Source organism: Vidua chalybeata, chromosome 2, assembly GCF_026979565.1.
Source record: "Vidua chalybeata isolate OUT-0048 chromosome 2, bVidCha1 merged haplotype, whole genome shotgun sequence".
Taxonomy (NCBI): domain Eukaryota; kingdom Metazoa; phylum Chordata; class Aves; order Passeriformes; family Viduidae; genus Vidua; species Vidua chalybeata.
In genome coordinates this window covers 2,679,713-2,701,806 of record NC_071531.1, presented here as the reverse complement: position 1 = coordinate 2,701,806, position 22,094 = coordinate 2,679,713, and the positions used below count along the sequence as shown (strand labels likewise).

The following is a 22,094-nucleotide window of genomic DNA, read 5'->3' as shown; positions in this document are numbered from 1 at the left end:
ACAGCAGCCACTCCCTTCTTTACCAATTGTGCATTTTGACATTCACACATTTCTGAGCACACTCCTGAACCTCTATGAACTTTTCCACAGGTTCTATTCTGCTCCCCATGGTTCATAAAGTTTTGGGTTTAATTTTTTTTCCTCACACTTTTATAGTGTGGAATTTGTAATATTCCCTTCTTTTTCCAAGAGAGATTCTTTCTTCCTGATGATGTCAGACCATGGAATGAAGTAATTTTGTGTTTTATACAACAACACTGTCCAATCCTTTATTGTTGGGGTTACTCTGATTTCTGACTTGGATTCGCGGAATGCTCAACCACCAAAGAAAGGGGAAAAGAAAATATGGGGGGAAAGGGGAAAAGGGGAGGAAAGGAAAAGGAAAAGGGGAGGAAAAGGAAAAAGGAAAAGGGGAAAAGGAAAAAGAAAAAAAGGAGAAGGAGAAGGAAAAGGAGAAGGAGGAGAAGGAGAAGGAGAAGGAGAAGGAGAAGGAGAAGGAAAAGGAAAAGGAAAAGGAAAAGGAAAAGGAAAAGGAAAAGGAAAGGAAAAGGAAAAGGAAAAGGAAAAGGAAAAGGAAAAGGAAAAGGAAAAGGAAAAGGAAAAGGAAAAGGAAAAGGAAAAGGAAAAGGAAAAGGAAAAGGAAAAGGAAAAGGAAAAGGAAAAGGAAAAGGAAAAAGGAAAAGGAAAAAGGAGAACTCCCATTTCACAAGCTTCAGTCTCTATCTGGTGGCCAGACAGCAACACTGCAAGCCCAGATCTCCCTAAAACCACAAATCAATGAGATGCTGCATCTCAGGTCTGAGAGACAAGAAACTACTTTAAATTGTAATTAAATAATAATGAAATACCCACAAAAAAGGTCCCATTTATGTGTCCTCAACACATTGGTGACAAAGAACATTTAATGGGAAGTGTGACTTTTAACTCAGGTGTGCTGTTTGTGCTCCCAGCCTTTGGGGATGGAACACAAAACAAATTTCTCTCTTCATTTTCTTTTTTTGTCCAAACAGATGGCATTGTTCCTTTTTAAAATATTTTTATTTTGATTATGGAGACTCCTGAGCCGTTTATGGGCTGCTTTAATTCAGATTCTTTTTACAAATAGAAAGATCCACCACCATCCACATTCATTAAAAGAAGAAAGGAAAAAAAAAAGATCAATTCAGCTTGTGTATAGCACACGTTCCACTTCACAAACAGAATAAATAATGAAGATTTCATTGTGTCAGGGCAACTTTTAGCAAGAATTCCAAGTGTAATTGTTTAACTGACCTGCAAGGCCACACTGATGACAGAGACTGCTGAAGTTAAACCATCACTGACAATAATGTTGAACAGGTAGTGGCAGTATCTGAATTAGGAATTTTAAATTGCTGCTACAACATGAACTTGGTAATAATCTTGATGTGGTCAATAAAATATCTGGCCAAGATCTGGTCAGTAAAACCTCAAATTATGCAGATAATTATTTTTATATAATAATAGATAAAAATTATATCTATATATCTGTATCTATAAATATATATAAATCATGCAAAGTATGTTAGATAAACAGATCTAGAAAGGTGTTTAACAGTCAGCCTGACCTTCCCATGCCAGGTATTTCATGAAAGCTGAACTGCTGGAATTTGTTATCATTTGTTACCAAAATCTCATCTCAATTCCTTTATCAGGTAAATCGATTTTCTAATAATTTTGTAATTAAATGAAGAGAGTTTCAGGCAATCTGAGCATCCATGATGGAGATAAACAGAGCAGCAAAAAAAACTTTGAAGTTGTGACAACTTTTAAGCTCTTTTATTCCCATCAGGCTGCACTGAACTCACAAGATGGAAGCAGTTAAAACTGCACAGAGAAATATTAATTTATTACCACTGCAGGAGAAAAATCCCAGAGATCCCAACTTTTCTGTTCTCCCTGGAACATGTGCTCCCACACTTCCCTGAAACTGAAGCACTCAGCAGCCACAGCCAAGAGCAGGACCCCTCCTGCCAGCACTATTTGAGAAATAAAAGCCTTAAAAAATAACTCCTGAAGGGAAAAAAATGCAAAAAGACAGAGCTGGGAGTTTTTAACTGTAATTTAAGACCTCATAAATAAGTGAAAAACAAAACAATCTGCCTGGTCTTGGAGTATCTTCCTAGAATTCTTTGATCCTTGTCAGTGATGGGTTTGGGGACCAGAGCCAGAAAGCAATAAGTGCAAGAGAAAATTATGTAAATAATCCTTTAAGAGCAACTTATATGTATTTATATTATTTACATTTAATATAAATACAGATCATTTATATAATCTGAATATAAATTGTCATTATTGTTCCCGAACCTTTAATCTGCAACTGTGAATGATTCCCCAAATACCAGAATATGGCTTGCAAGCCACTACAGGCCCAAATGCAAGCAGGACAGAGCAGGAATGAAACAAAGAAATTCACATGCAAGACCTGGCTTCCCTTTCTCTGCTTATGAATTAAAATCATTCCAGGAAGCTGAAGCAGACACTCCATAAAAAAAGGAGTGAGTCTGCAGCAAAGACACACAAATAACCTGATAATCTAATGTAATCTAAATACATAGATTACATAGAATTTGAATATAAATTGTCATTATAGTTCCCTAACTTTAATCTGCAACTGTGAAAGTTTCCCAAAAACCAAACTACAGCCTGCAAGCCACTACAACCCCAAACCTAAGCAGGAATAAAATCAAATAAATTCACATTCCCTTTCTCTGCTAATGAATGAAAATCATTCCAGGAAGCTGAAGCAGACACTCCATAAAAAAAGGAGTGAGTCTGCAGCAAAGACACAAAAATAACCTGATAATCTGATGTAACATATATAGATTTTATACAACTTGAATATAAATTGTCATTATTGTTCCCTAACCTTTAATCTGCAACTGTGAAAGATGCCCCAAAAAACCAAACTACAGCCTGCAAGCCACTACAACCCCAAACCTAAGCAGGAATAAAATCAAATAAATTCACATTCCCTTTCTCTGCTAATGAATTAAAATCATTCCAGGAAGCTGAAGATGAGACTCCATAAAAAAAAGGAGTGAGTCTGCAGCAAAGACACACAAATATCCTGATAATCTAATGTAATCTAAATACATAGATTACATAGAATCTGAATATAAATTGTCATTATTGTTCCCTAACTTTAATCTGCAACTGTGAAAGTTTCCCAAAAACCAAACTACAGCCTGCAAGCCACTACAACCCCAAAACTAAGCAGGAATAAAATCAAATAAATTCACATTCCCTTTCTCTGCTAATGAATGAAAATCATTCCAGGAAGCTGAAGCAGACACTCCATAAAAAAAGGAGTGAGTCTGCAGCAAAGACACAAAAATAACCTGATAATCTGATGTAACATATATAGATTTTATACAACTTGAATATAAATTGTCATTATTGTTCCCTAATAACCCTAACTTTAATCTGCAACTGTAAATGATTCCCCAAAAACCAAACTATGGCCTGCAAGCCACTACAACCCCAAACCTAAGCAGGAATAAAACCAATAATTCACATTCCCTTTCTCTGCTAATGAATGAAAATCATTCCAGGAAGCTGAAGATGAGACTCCATAAAGAAAAGAAGTGAGTCTGCAGCAAAGACACACAAATAACCTGATAATCTAATGTAATCTAAATACATAGATTACATAGAATCTGAATATAAATTGTCATTATTGTTCCCTAACTTTAATCTGCAACTGTGAAAGTTTCCCAAAAACCAAATTATGGCCTGCAAGCCACTACAACCCCAAAACTAAGCAGGAATAAAATCAAATAAATTCACATTCCCTTTCTCTGCTTATGAATGAAAATCATTCCAGGAAGCTGAAGCAGACACTCCATAAAAAAAGGAGTGAGTCTGCAGCAAAGACACAAAAATAACCTGATAATCTGATGTAACATAGATTTTATACAACTTGAATATAAATTGTCATTATTGTTCCCTAACTTTAATCTGCAACTGTGAAAGATGCCCCAAAAAACCAAACTACAGCCTGCAAGCCACTACAACCCCAAACCTAAGCAGGAATAAAATCAAATAAATTCACATTCCCTTTCTCTGCTAATGAATTAAAATCATTCCAGGAAGCTGAAGATGAGACTCCATAAAAAAAGGAGTGAGTCTGCAGCAAAGACACAAAAATAACCTGATAATCTGATGTAACATAGATTTTATACAACTTGAATATAAATTGTCATTATTGTTCCCTAACTTTAATCTGCAACTGTAAACGATTCCCCAAAAACCAAACTATGGCCTCCAAGCCACTACAACCCCAAACCTAAGCAGGAATAAAATAAAAAAAAATCACATTCCCTTTCTCTGCTAATGAATTAGAATCATTCCAGGAAGCTGAAGCAGACACTCCATAAAAAAAGGAGTGAGTCTGCAGCAAAGACACACAAATCAGCCGTGAGAGCACCCTCAGGTGCTCGGTGGAGCTCAGGGATGGGTTTTGGAGAGCAGCTTTCCCGGCAGCAGCAGCTGCGGCCAGCAGAGGGGGGCTGCAGCTCGGGAAAGGCTCCGCTGCAATCCCGAGCTGGGAAAATCCCGGTTTTCCCAAGGCTCCGGCTGCTCCAGCCCCCGGGAACAACGGCAGCAAAGGGGCTCCAGCTCCTGGCAGCCAGTTCTGCCTGCACCCTGGGGCACCAAATGGGGTGTTTTAGGGCACCCTAAAGTTTCTTTTTAGGGCACCCAAAGAAGAGACTTTTGGGGACCCAAAGAAGTTATTTTTAGGGTACCTGAATGAGTTACTTTTAGAGCATCCAAAGAAGTTACTTTTAGGGCAGCCAAATGGGGTGTTTTAGGGCACCCAAAGAAGTTTTAGGGCACCCAAAGATGCTACATCTAGGGTACCTAAGTGAGTTACTTTTAGGGTACCCAAAGAAGTTTTAGGGCACCCAAAGAAGTTATTTTTAGGGTACCTAAATGAGTTACTTTTAGGGTACCCAAAGATTTAGGGCACCCAAAGATGCTACATCTAAGGTACCTAAGTGAGTTACTTTTAGGGTACCCAAAGAAGTTTTAGGGCACCCAAAGAAGTTATTTTTAGGGTACCTAAATGAGTTACTTTTAGGGTACCCAAAGAAGATTTCGGGTACCCAAACAGTTTACTTTTAGGGCATCCAAATGGAGTATTTTAAGGCACCCAAAGAAATTAGTTTTAGGGCATCCAAATGGGGTGTTTTAGGGCATCCAAAGAAGTTACTTTTAGGGTACCTAAATGAGTTACTTTTAGGGTACCCAAAGAAGATTTAGGGCACCCAAACAGTTTACTTTTAGGGCATCCAAATGGGGCCCTAATAGTTTGCTTTTAGGGCACCCAACGAAGTTACTTCTAGGGTACCTGAATTAGTTACTTTTAGAGTACCCAAAGAAGTTTTAGGGCAGCCAAACAGTTTACATTTAGGGCATCCAAATGGGATATTTTAGAGACCCAAAGAAGCTACTTTTAGAGTACCTAAATGAGTTACTTTTAGGGAACCCAAAGAAGTTATTTTTAGGGTACCTAAATTAGTTACTTTTAGGGTACCCAAAGAAGATTTCGGGTACCCAAACAGTTTACTTTTAGGGCATCCAAATGGGGTATTTTAAGGCACCCAAAGAATTTAGTTTTAGGGCATCCAAATGGTGTGTTTTAGGGCATCCAAAGAAGTTACTTTTAGGGTACCTAAATGAGTTACTTTTAGGGTACCCAAAGAAGATTTAGGGCACCCAAACAGCTTACTTTTAGGGCATCCAAAAGGGGCCCTAATAGTTTGCTTTTAGGGCACCCAACGAAGTTACTTCTAGGGTACCTGAATTAGTTACTTTTAGAGTACCCAAAGAAGTTTTAGGGCAGCCAAACAGTTTACATTTAGGGCATCCAAATGGGATATTTTAGAGACCCAAAGAAGCTACTTTTAGAGTACCTAAATGAGTTACTTTTAGGGAACCCAAAGAAGATTTAGGGCACCCAAACAGTTTACTTTTAAGGCATCCAAATGGGGTATTTTAAGGCACCCAAAGAAATTAGTTTTAGGGCATCCAAATGGTGTGTTTTAGGGCATCCAAAGAAGTTATTTTTAGGGTACCTAAATGAGTTACTTTTAGGGTACCCAAAAAACTTAGGGCACCCAAAGAAGTTGCTTTTAGGGCACCCTAACAGATTATTATTTTTATATCTGCACCCTAGCAGATTATTTTAGGGTACCCAAGCAGGATGGTTTTAGGGCACCCAAACAGTTACTTTTAGGCTGTGGAAAGCTGTGGCATCCAAGCTGTCCCGACGGTCCAGGCTGCTGATGTTAGGAAATTCCAGGAAACTGAAGCTCCCAGACCCAATCCTTGTCTGTCTGACTGGATGGGAGCCACTGCATGGAAATGATCCAACCTTAAAGGATCAAACTCCCTGAATCTGCCTGAAATCCCCTTTCTCCTCCTCCTGTTTTTATGGATATATTAAGATCAAACTATCAAGGCTTTTCCAACAGCCAGTTCCTTTTGTTGAATATTAAAACCAGGATTTTCTGGAAGAGAAACATTGGACAAAAGAAGGCTCAGGGGGGACCTTGTGGCTCTGACAGAAGGGGAACAGGGACAGGAGAAGGGGAAATGGCCTGAGGCTGGGCCAGGGCAGGCTCAGCTTGGCCAGCAGCAGGAATTTCCCCATGGAAAGGCTGCTCAGGCCTTGGCAGGGGCTGCCCAGGGAGCTTTGCAGTGCCCATCCCTGCAGGTGTCCCCTGGAGGTGGCACTCAGAGCTCTGGGCTGGGGACAAGGTGGGCATAGGGCACAGCTGGGACTCATCTTGGGAGATTTTTTTCCAGCCTAAATGATCCTGGAATTCTGTGGTATGAACTGGCAAAGGCAGAAGTCACCTTCTGTGACCAAAGAGAGCTTGCTATTATAAAATGCTGCTCTGTGTTAGAAGCTCTACAAGGAGATGACAGAGAGAAGAAGTGGTGGGATTCCACCAGAGGATTGAAACAACCACTTAAAGATGGTTCCAACAATGTTCTCTGCAAGGTTCCTTTCCAGAATTGACATTTACAGGACAGAACTTTATCAAGTTTTTTGATAAAAAACTTTCATCAAGGCCAGAGAGAAGTGGCAGCATATTCATGGCAATACCTTGAATAAAAAAGGATTCCTTGTAGGAATGTCATAAAGAAAGAATCTGTAACATGCAGGGATCAATGGGACACAAACCCCAGATGTTTGCAGATCACATCTGGAGAGAAAAGCACAAAGCCTTCAACCACAGAGGTCAAGGTTTTTGTAAGAAGAAAAAAAGTTATTTTTTAATTAAGATGAACCAGAGCTGTAAAGGGCAACCCAAAAGAAAGAACAAGGAATTTATTCTGCAGAGAGACCAGGTCCAGAGCAGGTGATCTGAGCCACCAGCAGGAAGATCTCAGCTGGATCTGGCTGTGCAGATAAAATCAGAAGTGCAGTGCAAAGGCAAAAAAGTCTTTGAGAGTCCCCACAGAGGCTCACACAGAACTTCCACTCCAAGCAGGAACCTGGTGAGGAGAACTCTTGGTGGGACTGGGTGATGGAGAAGCACAAGAACTTGAGGGAGGAAAGAGGCAGGGAAGGTAAAGTCAGGACACTTCAGGAAGTTGGCCACCATCAAAGCCAAAAACATTGATTCTATAAAATTGTGTTGGTGGTGCAAAGACAGCTTGATTGCCGTGGTCAAGGTGGCAGCTGATTATTTCCTCCAAAATTCCTCCAAAATTTCCTCAAAAAAAAAAAAAAAATTCCTTAAGTTTGTTCCCAAAGTGCCTTGAAAGGATTCAGGTGCAACTTTTCTTGACTGACCAGCCTCATTGTAGAAGCTTTGGGAGACCTCTAACCCAAAAAAACTCACACAAAATGCCTCTGTAAATCCCCAAGCTAAATATTATTATACAGGAGATTTCCTCTTCCTCCTGTTTGGCCCTCAGGGAAGGAAACCCATCCTTGGCCAGCTCCATTCACTGGAGATCTCCAAATCCTGGCCATTCTCATCCTTTCTAATCCTTTCCTCCTCCTGCAGAAGCATCTTCCCACAGCACCAGAGCATCTCTTGATGGTTCTGGAGGCTTTTCTACCTAAAACATCCTGAGCAGAAAACACACTTTAGTGAAACACTCCTCATCAGTCTGCACCAAATTTTCAATTTCTGACCTACAGGCTTTGTTGGAACCCATCTGCCCTTATCTTTCCACAACTGGGCCAGGAAAGTTTTAAAAACCAACAGAACTCCCACTTATCCAGAACCACAGCAGCTCTTGTGGCTCCTGCCACTCCGAGCTGGGGAGCTCTTCCAGCAGTCCTACCTACTCAAATGAAATGTATTTTGTGCAAACATCTGTATTCCAAATACACCAACCAGTGACTCTGCATTGCAAAACTGTCCATTAGGGTAAGTAATAAAGCAATCAGCTGCTAACAAACAGCACAAAAATTTAAAAAAAACAGTTTTTTTTTTTTAAAAAAAAGAGCTTTATAGAGTTCTCCACTTGGCCAATCTTTCTCTCCCCTTACTTAAAAAAATGTTACAAGTAGAATAATCATAATAAATATGTTCCAGAAGTTTAGAAACAACTTTTTTTTTAAGTTATAGTATACATATATACATGTATATACATATATATATAATATAAAAATATATAAAATATAAAACTATATAAAATAGAAATATTTTAAATATACTGTTGTATATTCATTCCATCCTACAGAGTTAGAAGTTAATTAGTTAAAAAAAAAAACCCTACAAGAATAAATGCCCTGATCCTGTAATTTATGGTTGTATAATAGAGGGATAGAGAGGGACGTTTCACAGGGGTTGGGGTGGATGACCTTAAACTGAAGGAGGGCAGGGCTGGATGGGAGATTGGGAATTGGGAATTGTTCTGGCAGGGTGGGGAGAGGCTGGGATGGAATTCCCAGAGCAGCTGGGGCTGCCCCTGGATCCCTGGCAGTGCCCAAGGCCAGGTTGGACACTGGGGCTGGAGCAGCCTGGCACAGTGGGAGCTGTCCCAGGTTGGAACTTGACCTCTAAAGGTCCCTTCCAACCCAGGTTACTCCACAAGTCCACCTTCAAGAGGTGCAGCTGCAGGAGGAGCCGTGCCCCGTACCTGGTTTGTCAGTGGCAGTGGCTGCTCCAGCTGCTCCGCGTAGGATAAGGCCGAGACCTGCTGGTCGCTGATGCTCTGCTGCCGCCGGTCACTGTACTGCTGATGCGAATGGGACATCTGTCCAGCCATCTGAAGGCCAGCAGCATGGAATGAAAACGATGGTGCAAGCCGAACAGATGAAGGTTTGCATGCTGAAGTCTCTCCTCCTGCAAACACAAGGTGAGGGTTAAGGTTGTAAATCTTGCTCTGTGTTCAGGCTACCGGAGCTCATCGGCACCCAGGGGTTGTCACGGGAGATCCCACAGGGAGTGATCCCAGCATCATCCTCAGGGAAAGGTTATCTGCAGGGCTGGACAGGAAGGGACTTCTCACAAGGACAGGGGGAATGGCTTTAGGCTGAGAGAGGGCAGGGTTGGATGGGATATTGGGAATCAGGAGCTGTTCCCTGGCAGGGTGGGCAGGCCCTGGCACAGGTGCCCAGAGCAGCTGTGGCTGCCCCTGGATCCCTGGCAGTGCCCAAGGCCAGGCTGGAGCAAGCTGGTCTGGTGGAAGTGTCCCTGACCATCAGAACTCCATCTTTAAAGGTCCCTTCCAAGCCAAAGCATGCTGCGACTCTAATCCTGAGCATCCCTTTTCTCACATCTCCACCTGGGTGCCATAACTCAGTCAGAGTTTGACAGGGGTTATTCCAAACACACAAATTCCACGTATGGATTCCACAAAAGCCAGAAAAACACACAAGTTCTGCCTTTCAGGGCTGCTCCCAGCAGCTTTCTGGACTGACTGTACCAAAGGAAAATCCAGTGTCCAGCCTCAGCAGCTCATCTTTGTTTGGGGATAAGGTTTAGGGGTGATGATGGTGGGACTGGGATGATCCCAACGGGCTCTTCCAGCCCTGGTGATTCTCTGAATCCCCGATTCCTCTGTGTTTATGCCTCCCTACAAAGCACAGCAAACAAAGAGCAGCTGCAATCTGAAAGCAAAATTATCACTAAAGATTAAATTTAGAAGGAAGGTGTTAAACAGCCAAGCACCTGACCAGCAAAGGGAAATCCCCACTTCCTTTACAGTCCAAACCTTGCAAGAAAATACAAGCACTAGAAAACAGTAGATGAGTACAGCCAAAATTTGGCTTTCTTAAAAAATAACTCTGTCAAAAGAAAACTAAAATATTAAAATTGATACTGCACCATTGACTCAACACCTATCAGGGCAACAGAAGAATTGCATGGATGAAGTCAAACACCATTTTACATTGATTATATTAAAATATTAACCATTTTAAGCTAGCATTGCACAGAAAATTACTTTTAACTCTTCTACAAAATGTCCATTAAAAACTGAGAATCAGAGTTAATCTTCCATCTCTACAACTTGGTGGATTTAGTGAACATTTCCTTTTCAAGATTCACTGAACACTCCTGTAAGAATGGCTGAACATATGTAAGACATCATCCAGTATCTCTACTTTTTGCTCTTTTAATTTCTGAGGTTCTGCTTAACCTGAAAAAAATCATAATCTCACTTAGCAACATCACAGTGACTGAAGTAAAAGTCAAAACAATATTTAAATCAGAGAGTCAAAAATACCACTAATTCTGAAGTGTAGAGCCAGTTACTTTCAAAGGTTTAAATCTTGTATTTTCTTACCTCAGGCCATAGGTTTCCAGGAGAGAGATACCTGGCCAATTACATAACGTAATAAAAACAAATTTTATTTCAAAAAATTCTGCCCTCCCATGCATTCCTGAAAAAGCAGAAAGCTCAAATATAAACCCAAAAATCCTGGCACCACGGGGGTTCCCATTTACAGTCTGACTTCATAGGATCTTCTGACATTCCAAAAATCACAACAAGTCTGAGGATAAACTGAATAACGCACTACACACATTTAAAATAAAGTAAAAATGAAAAGCAGAATAGTGTTCAAAGTTTAATTATCCCACAACACAACAGTTGTGATGTTTTGGTTCAGCTGGAAACTTTTCATGCTTGTAGACCTTTTCCTCCCAAGTCCACCTGTACCCAAATCTGTAATTTTGATTTTTTAGTTTATTATTTTTTTTTTTTTTTTTTTGAGATTTGCTGTTTATGACTAATAAAAAGGTCCCTGTTGGCTTGGAGGACAGCCCCACACCAAATGTGACACCACGAATCCAAACTGTGTCCAACAAGAACCTTCTCAGCCCAGGAACACAAACGGTTCCACAGCAAACCTCAGACAAAAGGACAAGATCAGAGCCTGAGCAGCCCGGTGACGTGAAGGATGTCAAGGAGATGGATGGGAATTGGCCACCTCATCCCTGTGTTCCCATCCCAAATGGAAAAGGATTTGAGTCACCCCTGGAATGGGACCGACCTCACCCACCTCAGCAACCACTGGCTCAGAATGTGGGAGCTGTAAGCACAAGGATCAGGGACCATGGAATTCCCCCCTCCCAGCTGGTCCCTGTGCCTGCCAGGAAGGCCCCGGGGCTCACAGCCCTGGCCACCAGCACAGACAAGCCACGCTCAGCCCTGATGGAGCCCCTGCCCTTGCCACATCCCAGGCTCTGCTCCTGACCCCTGCAATCCTATCCCAGCACAGCTAATCCCAAGGGAACACGCCGAGAGACACTCTGTGACACAGCAGGAGGAAAGGAGGGGAAAGAAGGACTGGTTAGAATAGAAATCTCGACCTCCTTTAGTTTTAGGTCGAGGAGTGGCTCCAGAAATAGGGACATTTGTGCACAGCCATTAATTGAGGCTCACACAGCCTCTGGTGGCTCTGAGATTGGTTTTTTGGCTCATCTGGAGAGCTCCAGACACCCAAAAAAATCAGAGATCTGCTGACCACCAGGGCAGGACGAAAATCCACGGGCACTTGATCCCACAGCACATCCAGAAGTTCCACAGGACAGAAATATCTGTGAACAAGGTGTAGTCAATCATCAGTTTTCCTTTTTAACCACTACGAGTTCAAGTGATCACACCTTGTAAAGCACCTTGGGAAGAAAATGAAGCAAAAAACCCCAAAACATCTGCCAGGATCTCTAAGCATGAAGTACATTAAGGGAAAAGATTATGGATTTGGAGTGGGTAGAATTGTCTTACAAATAGGTCTTACCTAATGTTAGTTCAGGGGAGGCATAAAAATACCCACCTTGATTTGTATTTGCACTCAAAAGAGTCACACAGAACTCTCTGAAAATAGACACACTGCAAAAATGGATTCCCTCAGAAAGGAGAAGGTTCATTTCTTAAAGCATCATCTCAACACAGTGGAAGAAGTTCAAGAATATATTTATTTATTTGGTGAGGATGGAAAATACTTCTGTCATTCAAAATAGCTGTGTTTTAAATGGATTTTTTTTTAAATGGATGTTTTAGGCCTCTCCATCCCTGGAAGTGTCCAAGGCCAGGTGGGATAGTGGAAGTTATCCCTGCCCATGGCAGGGGGTGGAACTGGATGATTTTTAAGGTCCCTTTCAACCCAAACCATTCTGTGATTTTATGATTTTTCCAAGCAACAAAGAAATTATTAACTGCAGACGTAACAAATATTTGAGACTGTGATTACTGAGGAGTCTGTGAATGAACTACAACTGGTGTAGTATTGGAAATGCTTGTGTAAATTTTTGCATAGATTTTTAAGAACTCAATGCAGATTCAATTTCCTACCTCATCCATTTGAGATCCTCTTATTCCCATTTTGACATCAGTCCACGTAACTCATTTAACTCAGCTAAACTTCCTCCCAAAAAAAGTATTTTTGGTGGTAAAACACATCCCTGGCCTTTCCTTTCAGCTCCAGCGAGGCACAAACATTCACTGACTGATGGGGGAGAGCTGCAGGTGACTGAGTGATCCCAAGAGTGGATCATCAATGCAGAAAACAATCAGTGGATTGTAGCCAAAGCCCAACTGGCCACAGGACTGGGCAACCTCCAAAGGTCTCCTCCAGCCTCAAGGTTTCCATATTTGTGGGTCACAAAAGTCAGCACAAAGTGAGATTTCTCTCTGGATCAGGAGTTGTTAGAGTAGCTCCTCTCTTGGGTGGGACTGCACCTGAAAATCCCAACAGGAATTCCAAGGTTTCTTTGCATTCCTGTCACCCAGCTCATTAAAGATCTACTTTGCTTCTCAAAGTATCTTTGTGACTCTCTTTGTCCCTCTGTCAAACCTTAGTGTTCTATTGAGGTGTATTCATAGTGAAATTTAAAAAAAGAGGCAAAGTCAGACAAAAACCACTAGAGCATTAAAAAAGTGACATTTCCTTAATACGTCTTCCTACTTCTCATCTCACAATTAAAAATTAGCCCCCCAAAAAGGTGACAGTTTGCACCCTGTGAGTGATGGAAATCTGCCTTCAGGACTGTCAAAAGCATCTCCCAAGTGCAGCAGCAGATCTTGGTTCCATGACATGATAAAGAGTTATCTTGCTGATAACAGAACCTTTTTAACAGCCTTAAACACTTCCCTGCCTGCTGATGGTTGTGCAAGATGAAGCAGGTAAAAGCAGTGAAAGTCCCATCAGCATTTATTTCACACTTCTAAAAGTTTAAATGCAGGAATTCCCCAAGTTTGGAAGCATCCAAGGCCACGTTGGACAGGGTTTGGAGCAACCTGGGATAGTGGGAGGTTTCCTGCCCATGGCAGGGGGTGGAATTAACATGATCCATGATCTCAGGCTGAAGTGTGAAACTTCCTCTGCACAATTCATCTGCCACTCTCTTTGCCTTGCTAGAACTTTTCTTCCTTTTCTTCAACATTTTCCCTCCTAAGATCATTGCTTTGACCCAAAATGTTGTGAGCTTCAGTCTCTCCCTCCTATCCCACCCTCCCTTTCCATGTTTGGGCTGTTGAGCCATGTGCAGATATTCCCTCTACTCCCTCTCGGGGCTATGCTGAGTGAGAACCTGCCAGAAAACAGAGAATAAAAGTGTGAAGTGTCTCGTTCACCACGAAGGGTGTTCTGCTTCCCACACTCAGAGTTCAGGAGCTTTTGGGGCCACACCACAGAACAAGCACGGTTCTTACTGTGCAGGACAGGTTCACACTTTAAATCTTTTTATTTCCAACCCCTGCTAAACCACCACAGGTGAAGGCAAGCAATTCTTGTTGCTTTTTTCTGTCTTTAAATTAGTTATGTGAAAGCAGCCCAGTGTCCACTCTAAGTGTGTTAGCTGAGGAATTGTACAACCCTCTTCCTTCACAGAAGATTCGTTGTTTTGCAGAGTTCTGGTCAACTTTATTTTTCAAAATCTCTGCTTGGAAAAGCTCTCAGCACCCATGAGCACTATGACAGCTCAGCTATTGAAGAGTGTCTGGAAAAGGGAGCCAGATCCCTGCACTGCTCTAATACCCAACCACCTCTGAGGTGTATCAGCACATCCTGAAACAGCCAGGGAGCAATCAGCAACAAGCACTTGTATCTGAGAACTCTCTGTTCAAATAAACCCACGCTGAAGACGAGTTAGACCTACCAGAGTTCTGCCTGAGCATCACAAACGTCAGCCCTGGGGGGCTGCAGAGTTTAGAACAATCATCCTTCAGGCAATGAGCAAACGCCAACCTGAACTCTGCGTGAACTCCTGCAGCCCTGCTCTGCCCATTGTCCCCACACACGGGTTTGGAGTGACTGCCTGAGGACGTGGGGGTCCAGGGACCTCACTCTGCTTGGTCTGGAGTGGGAAAAGCTGAGAAAACCCAGGGAAAAGCTGAGAGAACTCAGGGAACAAAGGGAAATTACCTGCGGCAGCTACCGGAGAACAATCCCGTTATAAATATCCCACAGAGTTCCTCCTCTGGAGGAACTTTATTATTGTGGGGGAATTATTAAGAATGGCTGCTTCAGAAGTTATCCTACAATAACTATTCAGGCAACTTCCCTGTACAGAAATGCCAAACACTGCTTTCCCTCCCAGCAGAATGGAACCCTAAACTTAGAAACAACCCCGCTCTCCAACCCCATTCACGGGCCAACACACCCACGGGTTCCTCCTGCTGGCCAGAGCTGCAGGGAAGTGCTCAGGAGGTGACATCAAACTCCTGGGTGCCATCTTTTCCCAGCCTGGAGGAAAAGCAGGCCAGGAGAGGTTCATGAACTGTCGTGCCACTGCTGAGCCTGTCTTGGCCAGCTCCTTGCCTGGATGAGCTGCACAAGGAGGTGGACTTTGGGCAGGACTTGTGGTCTGTGGCTTTTGTGCAATCAGAGGACACCAGTTCCCTTTCCTGGAGAAAAACTGGAGCTCAGACCTGTCACAGGGAAACACTGTGGGAAATATCTTCAAAAAAAAAAAAAAAAGCCACTTCAAAAATCTGGTACCAGAAGGACTGAACGGTGCTGCTCATTGTAATTCTCCCACTACAAGAGAAAGAAGTTTCCAAAACTCATTTCATCCACTGGCAACACAGTATATAAATCTGTGTTTCATTAACTTATAAATATGACTTTGAGTACACTCCGGAGAATCTCAGAACTGAGAAAATGTTGTGAAAGTGAAACCACTTTTTTTAAATAAATGAAGCCCAAGATTGCCAAAATTCTCAGCTAAGACCTACAGGAAACACAGGCACTCTGAACTTTCAAAGTCCAAATTAAGCTCTCTGAGACCTCTGCTTCTCCATTTCTGCCCTGGAGAAGCACCTGCTTGAAAGCACAGCTAAAAACCACCTGGAATTCCACAAGGAAACAGGGACAGGCCCACAAAGGACTGAATGGACTGAAAACCCACTCAAATGAAGAGAACTGTGCCCAGAAATTAGGAAAGCCCAGAATCCTTCCCCAGCTTTAATTCTGTGCCTCCATGTCAATAAGTTATGATTCTGTTTAGCTCCATGAATGCCCTGTTTGTTTTAGGGGGCAGAATGGAAGCAGTGCTCGCTGAATAGGTGGCCATACAATAGATCTTTTTATTTTCATTGTGTTTAACATAATATCCCTTGCCACTCTTCAGACTGTGCTCCAAATAAAATTATTCCTGGCTGCTTATATATTCTATAGAGCGGTCATTGTTTTTGCATCCTCGGAATTCACAAACAATCATTTCCTTCTGTAGAATTCTGGATTTTCTCCTGTTCTGCACAAAAACGGCCAGACATGGGATGAACACAAAAGGGCTTCATAATTTAAATTTCTGCACATTCAGGACTTTGCAAAGACAAGGGGACACATCCTAGCAGGTAAATCTCAGTTTCACAGAGCTCCACAGAGGAGCAGCTGTACAGGTTAGGTTAAAAAAGCTCCTTTTTGATGCACTGCCCTGGTGTGATCCTCCGAGAGAGGATATCCCAGGATTTAGAGAGGAAACGACTGGACACACACCAACAGAGCTCTTAGTGAAGCTTTTCCCCTTTTCTAACACACTTCAAGCTCTTCCCAAGTTTTCCTGCCACACTGGAACTCTGTCCAGCTCCTCAGGAGCACTGGTCAAACTCAAGGACTTTGGCTGCTGATTCACCCCAGAGTGTATTTATTTATTTAATGACAAATGAGTGAGTGAAACAATATCTCAGCAGTCAATACTTTATTACTGAATCTTTAATGACCTGTATTTCAAGAAGAGACCTAACTTTTATTTCAAAACTGACAAATAAAAATTACCCAAATCCTCGTTTTCCAGAGGTCACTGATGCTGGTGAAAATGTGCCCAGGCTGAGTTTCTGAGGTTTTTTGTCTCCCCCTACAAATTCATGTGCAATTTAAGATTTGATGCAATTATTCTAAGGTTTATCATTTTTCTAATTGAATGAAAAGCCTGCCATTAAATGGAGGGAATATAAAGGAGAGAGGAAATGGAGATAAACTTTATGATCATGGTGAAAGTTCAAAGACTCACAGAAACAATAATGTTGGAAAATACCTCCAAGATCATCAAGTCCAACCTTTGACTGAACAAACATAACAGCTCTTAAAGCAGAAATAAAGACTGAAGTGTGAATATTATTCCAAACACAGGTTTCCAGTAATTACTTAACACCAACTACCTCTGCATCTTTAATCCTGCTGAAAGACCCACACCTGCCCCTCAGTTCCGAGTGAAAACCACAAATACAAACAAAAAAATTCTGTCAAATTCAGTTAATAAGGAAAAAAATCTTTTATAAACCGTGGTAATCTCCTAATACAGCAGAAATTTAGTGACAAGAAGTTTAAATGGACATTATTTTATTCCTTAAACATGCTGTAAAAGAACCTCTAAACTTACTCTTCAGAAGGCTTCAAGCAAACTCCCAAGTACACACAATTTTTATTAAATCTAAGTTTTTGGTTCTAGAAATCACTAAGTTTCTCTATGAAAATATTGGCTTTATCCAAGAGAAACTAAATTCCCCTCTGTTGAACCTGAAGTTTTCTGAAGGGTTTAGAAAACAGCCTAAAAATTAAAATTCCACCACAGTAAAAATCAGACTTAACTAAAAATCTGCTCTGGTGACAGGAATTCCCACCATTACTAGCAAATGCCAGGTGGTATCAAACCACAGACACATACTGATACTAATGAGAAAGGGAAGAGGAAAAAAAGGAAAAAATAGCAGGGAATGTAGCTGGATTGACTCAGTTAAACAATGTGTTACCCTCACAGCCAGTTTTAGTGAGTTGGAAGGAGAGAATGTGAGCAGTTATGGAAGAAAATACAGGAACTGGACACTGAGGAAGGCGGAGGGAGGGAGTGGGGAACAGGAGTGAAGGAGTAAAGTGATCCATGACTGAACAGGAGAAAAAGCTGCTTGGGAAAGCAGGGAAAGGAAGAAAGGACAGATACAGATGCAGATTTAAGCAGCAGAATATATTTTAAGCTCAGATTCCCCAATATTCTTAGACAGGAATGATATATAGGACAGAATAAAAATCCAGGACTCAACTTAGAGCTGAGGAAAGGCTTGGTCTTTGGTGTGGAGTTTTTTTTTTTGTTTTTTTTTTTTTTTTTGGTTTTTTTGGGTTTTTTTTGGTCGGCTGAGATGTGAACACCCCATTTTTGAAAGGTGAGCGTGTGCGTTCCAGAAATAGATTATTCTGAAGAATAATCAGATTCAGATCCTAACCTCGGACAGCGAGAAGGGGGCGAGGCGAGTGTATCAGCGTTCCGCTTTCTGCGGGAAGCTGGCTACTTTAAGGCGTTTTATTTTAAAAAAAATAAATTTAAAAACGGAGGGGCAGCAGCAATTAGACGGAGCGGCGGGCGGCTCGGGGCCCGCCGCAGCCCGGTGTGAGGGCGGCGCGCACCGCGCAGGCGCGCGCGTGAGGGGGAAGCCGAGCCCGGCGCTCCCCTCAGCGCATCCCCGGCTGCCGCAGCGCGCCCCAGCAACAGCGCCTCATTAGCATAGCCCACCCCGGGCCGCGCCGCGCCATTGGCCCGCAGCGCCGCGGCGCGGACCAATAGCGGCGCGCTATGCAAATGCGGGCGCGCAGTTGCCAGGGCAGAGCTGGCGCGCGGCGGCCAATGGGCGCGGGCTCCATAAACAAGGAGCGCGATTGAGCTTTGTCACATTCGCCGGGCGCTGTTAACACTTTCCAGTTTAGGGCGAAATTAGCTCCATCTCCCGAGGATCAGGCTCATGTTCTACATTTCACCCCCACAGCAAGGGCAGGGCGGCGCAGCCATGATACACGGGATTTACGGATAAGCGCGCCCGCGTTAGGATTTCGCCTTGCCCGGCTGCGGGACGCCTTCTCCAGGGCTGGGATGCGAAAGATTTCCCCCAACGCTGGCGGGTGGGAGCGAGCCCGGCTGGAATTCTTGCCGGGGCTTTAAAAAGCTCTAAAGTTCCCTGTCGCTGCCTTCCTTAGGCAGGTCACCTCCTAAAATTACTGTGTCAGGCTACTCATGTCCTTCCCTTTTTCCTTCCCTTTTTCTCAAAGATCTGAATTTATGTTTCACTGGTTTGGGTTTAACCCTAAAGACACAACATCCTTTATTATTATTATTATTATTATTATTATTATTATTATTATTATTATTACTAAAATTCTCCCCCCAACCCCGCGACAGATTTTAAGCAAATGAAATTTCAGCTCCTTCCACCGCCGCTAACGACTGAACATGAGCGATGCTGAAGCATCCTACGAGAAATAAGCAGATTTTTTTTTTCTTTTAAAGGAAAAAAAAAAATTATTATCTGACAGCATATTGGTGTCTCTGTGCCTGTGACGGTGTGAATCCATCACTGACCAGCACCGCTCGCAGGGCTGCTGGGGAGATCCCCTTCCCACGCGCAGGGGGGATGCGGATGTGGAAAACCGGCGGCTGGAAATGCAAAGGGTGACAGACAGACAGACTTACTCTGGAAGCCCCCGGCTGTCCCTGCAGCAGCAGCAGCACTGTCCCCCCTCTCTCTCTCTCTCTCTTCTCTCTCTCTACGCCGTGGCGGCCGCAGCGGTGCCGGGCATGTTTTACTGCACTTTGCCGAGCCCGGCAGCGATGTGCCAGCGCCGCTGCGAGTCACTCACCTGCCGAGGGGGGTGGGGGGTGCTTCCTGTTCTCCGGGGCTCCGCCAAGGTGCCACCGGCCAGGGGACAAGGTGCCACCGGCCAGGGGACAGGGCACGGAGCCCCCCGAGCCGCCGGGGTGGCCTGGCCGCGCTGGCACGGCGGGGACAGCACCTGTACCTGGGCACGGGGAAGGAGGGGGCACGGGCAGAGCGATCCCTGCTTTTAGGGGTCCCTGGCACGGCCCAGCTTTGCGGAGCTGCAGCGGGGAACCTGATTTTACCAAGCGCCCGAAATGTCAGTTCCAACAGAACTTCAAAGTTTTACCGGCTCCCCTCATTCAACAGCTTCATTTTGGACATCTTAGCAGCAGTGAAACTACTGCAGTATCTCCCTCCATGCCTTGGAACACCAGCAGCTCCCTCAGTGAAGCTCCTGAAATCTCTCCCTCATTCAACAACTTCATTTTAGACATTTTAGCAGGAGTGAAACTACTGAAATCTCTCCCTGTATGCCCTAAAACACCAGCAACTCTCTCAGTGAAGCTCCTGAAATCTCGCCCTCATTTAACAACTTCATTTTGGACATTTTAGCAGCAGTGAAACTACTGAACTATCTCCTTCCATGCCCTAAACACCAGCAACTCTCTCAGTGAAGCTCCTGAAATCTCTCCCTGTATGCCCTAAACACCAGCAACTCCCTCACAGTGAAGCTCCTGAAATCTCCCTCTCATTCAACAACTTCATTTTGGACATTTTAGCAGCAGTGAAACTACTGCAATATCTCTCTCCATGCCTTGGAACACCGGCAACTCCCTCAGTGAAGTTCCTGAAATCTCTCTTTCATTCAACAACTTCATTTTGGACATTTTAGTAGCAGTGAAACTACTGAAATATCTCCTTCCATGCCCTAAAACACCAGCAAGTTCCTCAGTGAAGCTCCTGAAATCTCTCCCTCATTCAACAACTTCATTTTGGACATTTTAGCAAACTACTGAACTATCTCCCTCCATGCCCTGGAACACCAGCAGCTCCCTCAGTGTGTGTGCACTACACACCCCAAAAATCAGTGCCGCCCATTCTTTATCTGGTGGCAGCTTTTGGAACCCATTTATTGCATTCATTCCGTGCTCATCTCGCAGCCCCTGCAGCAGCAGCAGCAGCGTTACCTGACCAGGGGCTTACAAGATTTTCCGAGCAATCCGGGCTGGGCCGGGACTTTGCAGCACTAATCCTTGTGCTGGGCTGCTCCGCTGGCCTTTCAGGGAAATACTTTTCTCAGCACTTAACCGAGAGTTCCCCGTGTTGGTGCAGCGCCTCCTCCTTCCCCCACCTCCAAAGAACATTACTCACAATTTGCAGTTTGCAGCGCAAAACTAATTAGAGATGGAATAAATTACCTGCTACATGGCAGCACGTCAAACCGCACGAGAGGTGAAAAACACCCAATGTTTTATCCCAAATCAATACCTGGCCTGATGGCTCAGGCATTTCCAGCTGAACATAAAGTTAGCATAAATATCGGCATCGTTTTTAAAGCTCTCCTTTTGTACAAACAGATATGTATTAAAAAAAAAAAAATTAAAGAAATCTTTTCCTACACATCAAACCTATCAAGGGAAATTACTTGAATTATTCTATTTCCCATTTGTAGTTACTGAGGCACAAGATATATTTAAACAGTTGGTAGAGAAAAAATGGGAAGCATCTCCCATATCAATGTACAGCCAGCATGCCAAACCATGAATGTAAGCGCTAAACAAGGGATGAATACATCATGTGCAAGAGTCTCACATGATATAAATTATTCAATACCTGACCAAAGAGAACAGCTTTCAGGAGAGAGGGGGAGGATCTCAAAGTACTTTTGTAGTTTGAATACAGGCAGGGTTAGGAATTGATGCAGAATCTTTTGAACTCGGTTAAATAATCCCATGTATTTTCAAACTATTTCACTGGGTGACATCCACCCAGCTCTGGTGTCTACCATAAATAAAGGTGGATTTCATCTAACGCAGCGATGACAATTTTAAAATAAAACCAACTGTAAAAATAAAATAACTTGGCACATGGGCAAGTGTGTATTTTCAGAATTTGGGCTGTCCCCTCCTTCCACTTGCAGGATTTGCACAGCCCTATTGATATTAAAAGTCTTTTTTCCTTTACTAATCCCAAACTGCCCTTACAGTTTGGGATTTTTGGGATTGGATTTGAGATTGCTGTTAACCTATCACACACCTTTAATAAGGACCAACACACACACACGCAGAGGCTTTTCAAGTGAAAAAGTGAACTACAAAAAAAAATCCACCATTATAAATTCCACCTCGATTATGGGGAAGCTGCTGGTGTGATGATTCCAGGGAATTCCCTCGCTGGCTGATTTCATGGATGATTTTCAAGTAATTCATGTCACTCCAAGGGAAATTTATAGCACTTAAATTTTAGCTACAGAGCAGTTCCGTTGCATTTGAAGACATTGCACTGCTTTGATACTCTGTATTAATAACACAAATTCTGACAGAGTTCCTAAAAACCAGAATACTTTGTATTAA

The 22,094-nt window shown here is 43.0% G+C and overlaps 1 protein-coding gene across 1 annotated transcript in view; it reads right to left on the bottom strand.

The window, feature by feature from the left end:
• The window catches only part of DYRK1A (dual specificity tyrosine phosphorylation regulated kinase 1A), a 75,200-nt gene that overhangs the window by 14,020 nt on the left and 39,086 nt on the right, over positions 1-22,094 (bottom strand). Inside the window, 1 exon segment of the mRNA XM_053934602.1 lies at positions 9,130-9,335. Coding sequence (XP_053790577.1) covers positions 9,130-9,335 — 206 coding nt within the window.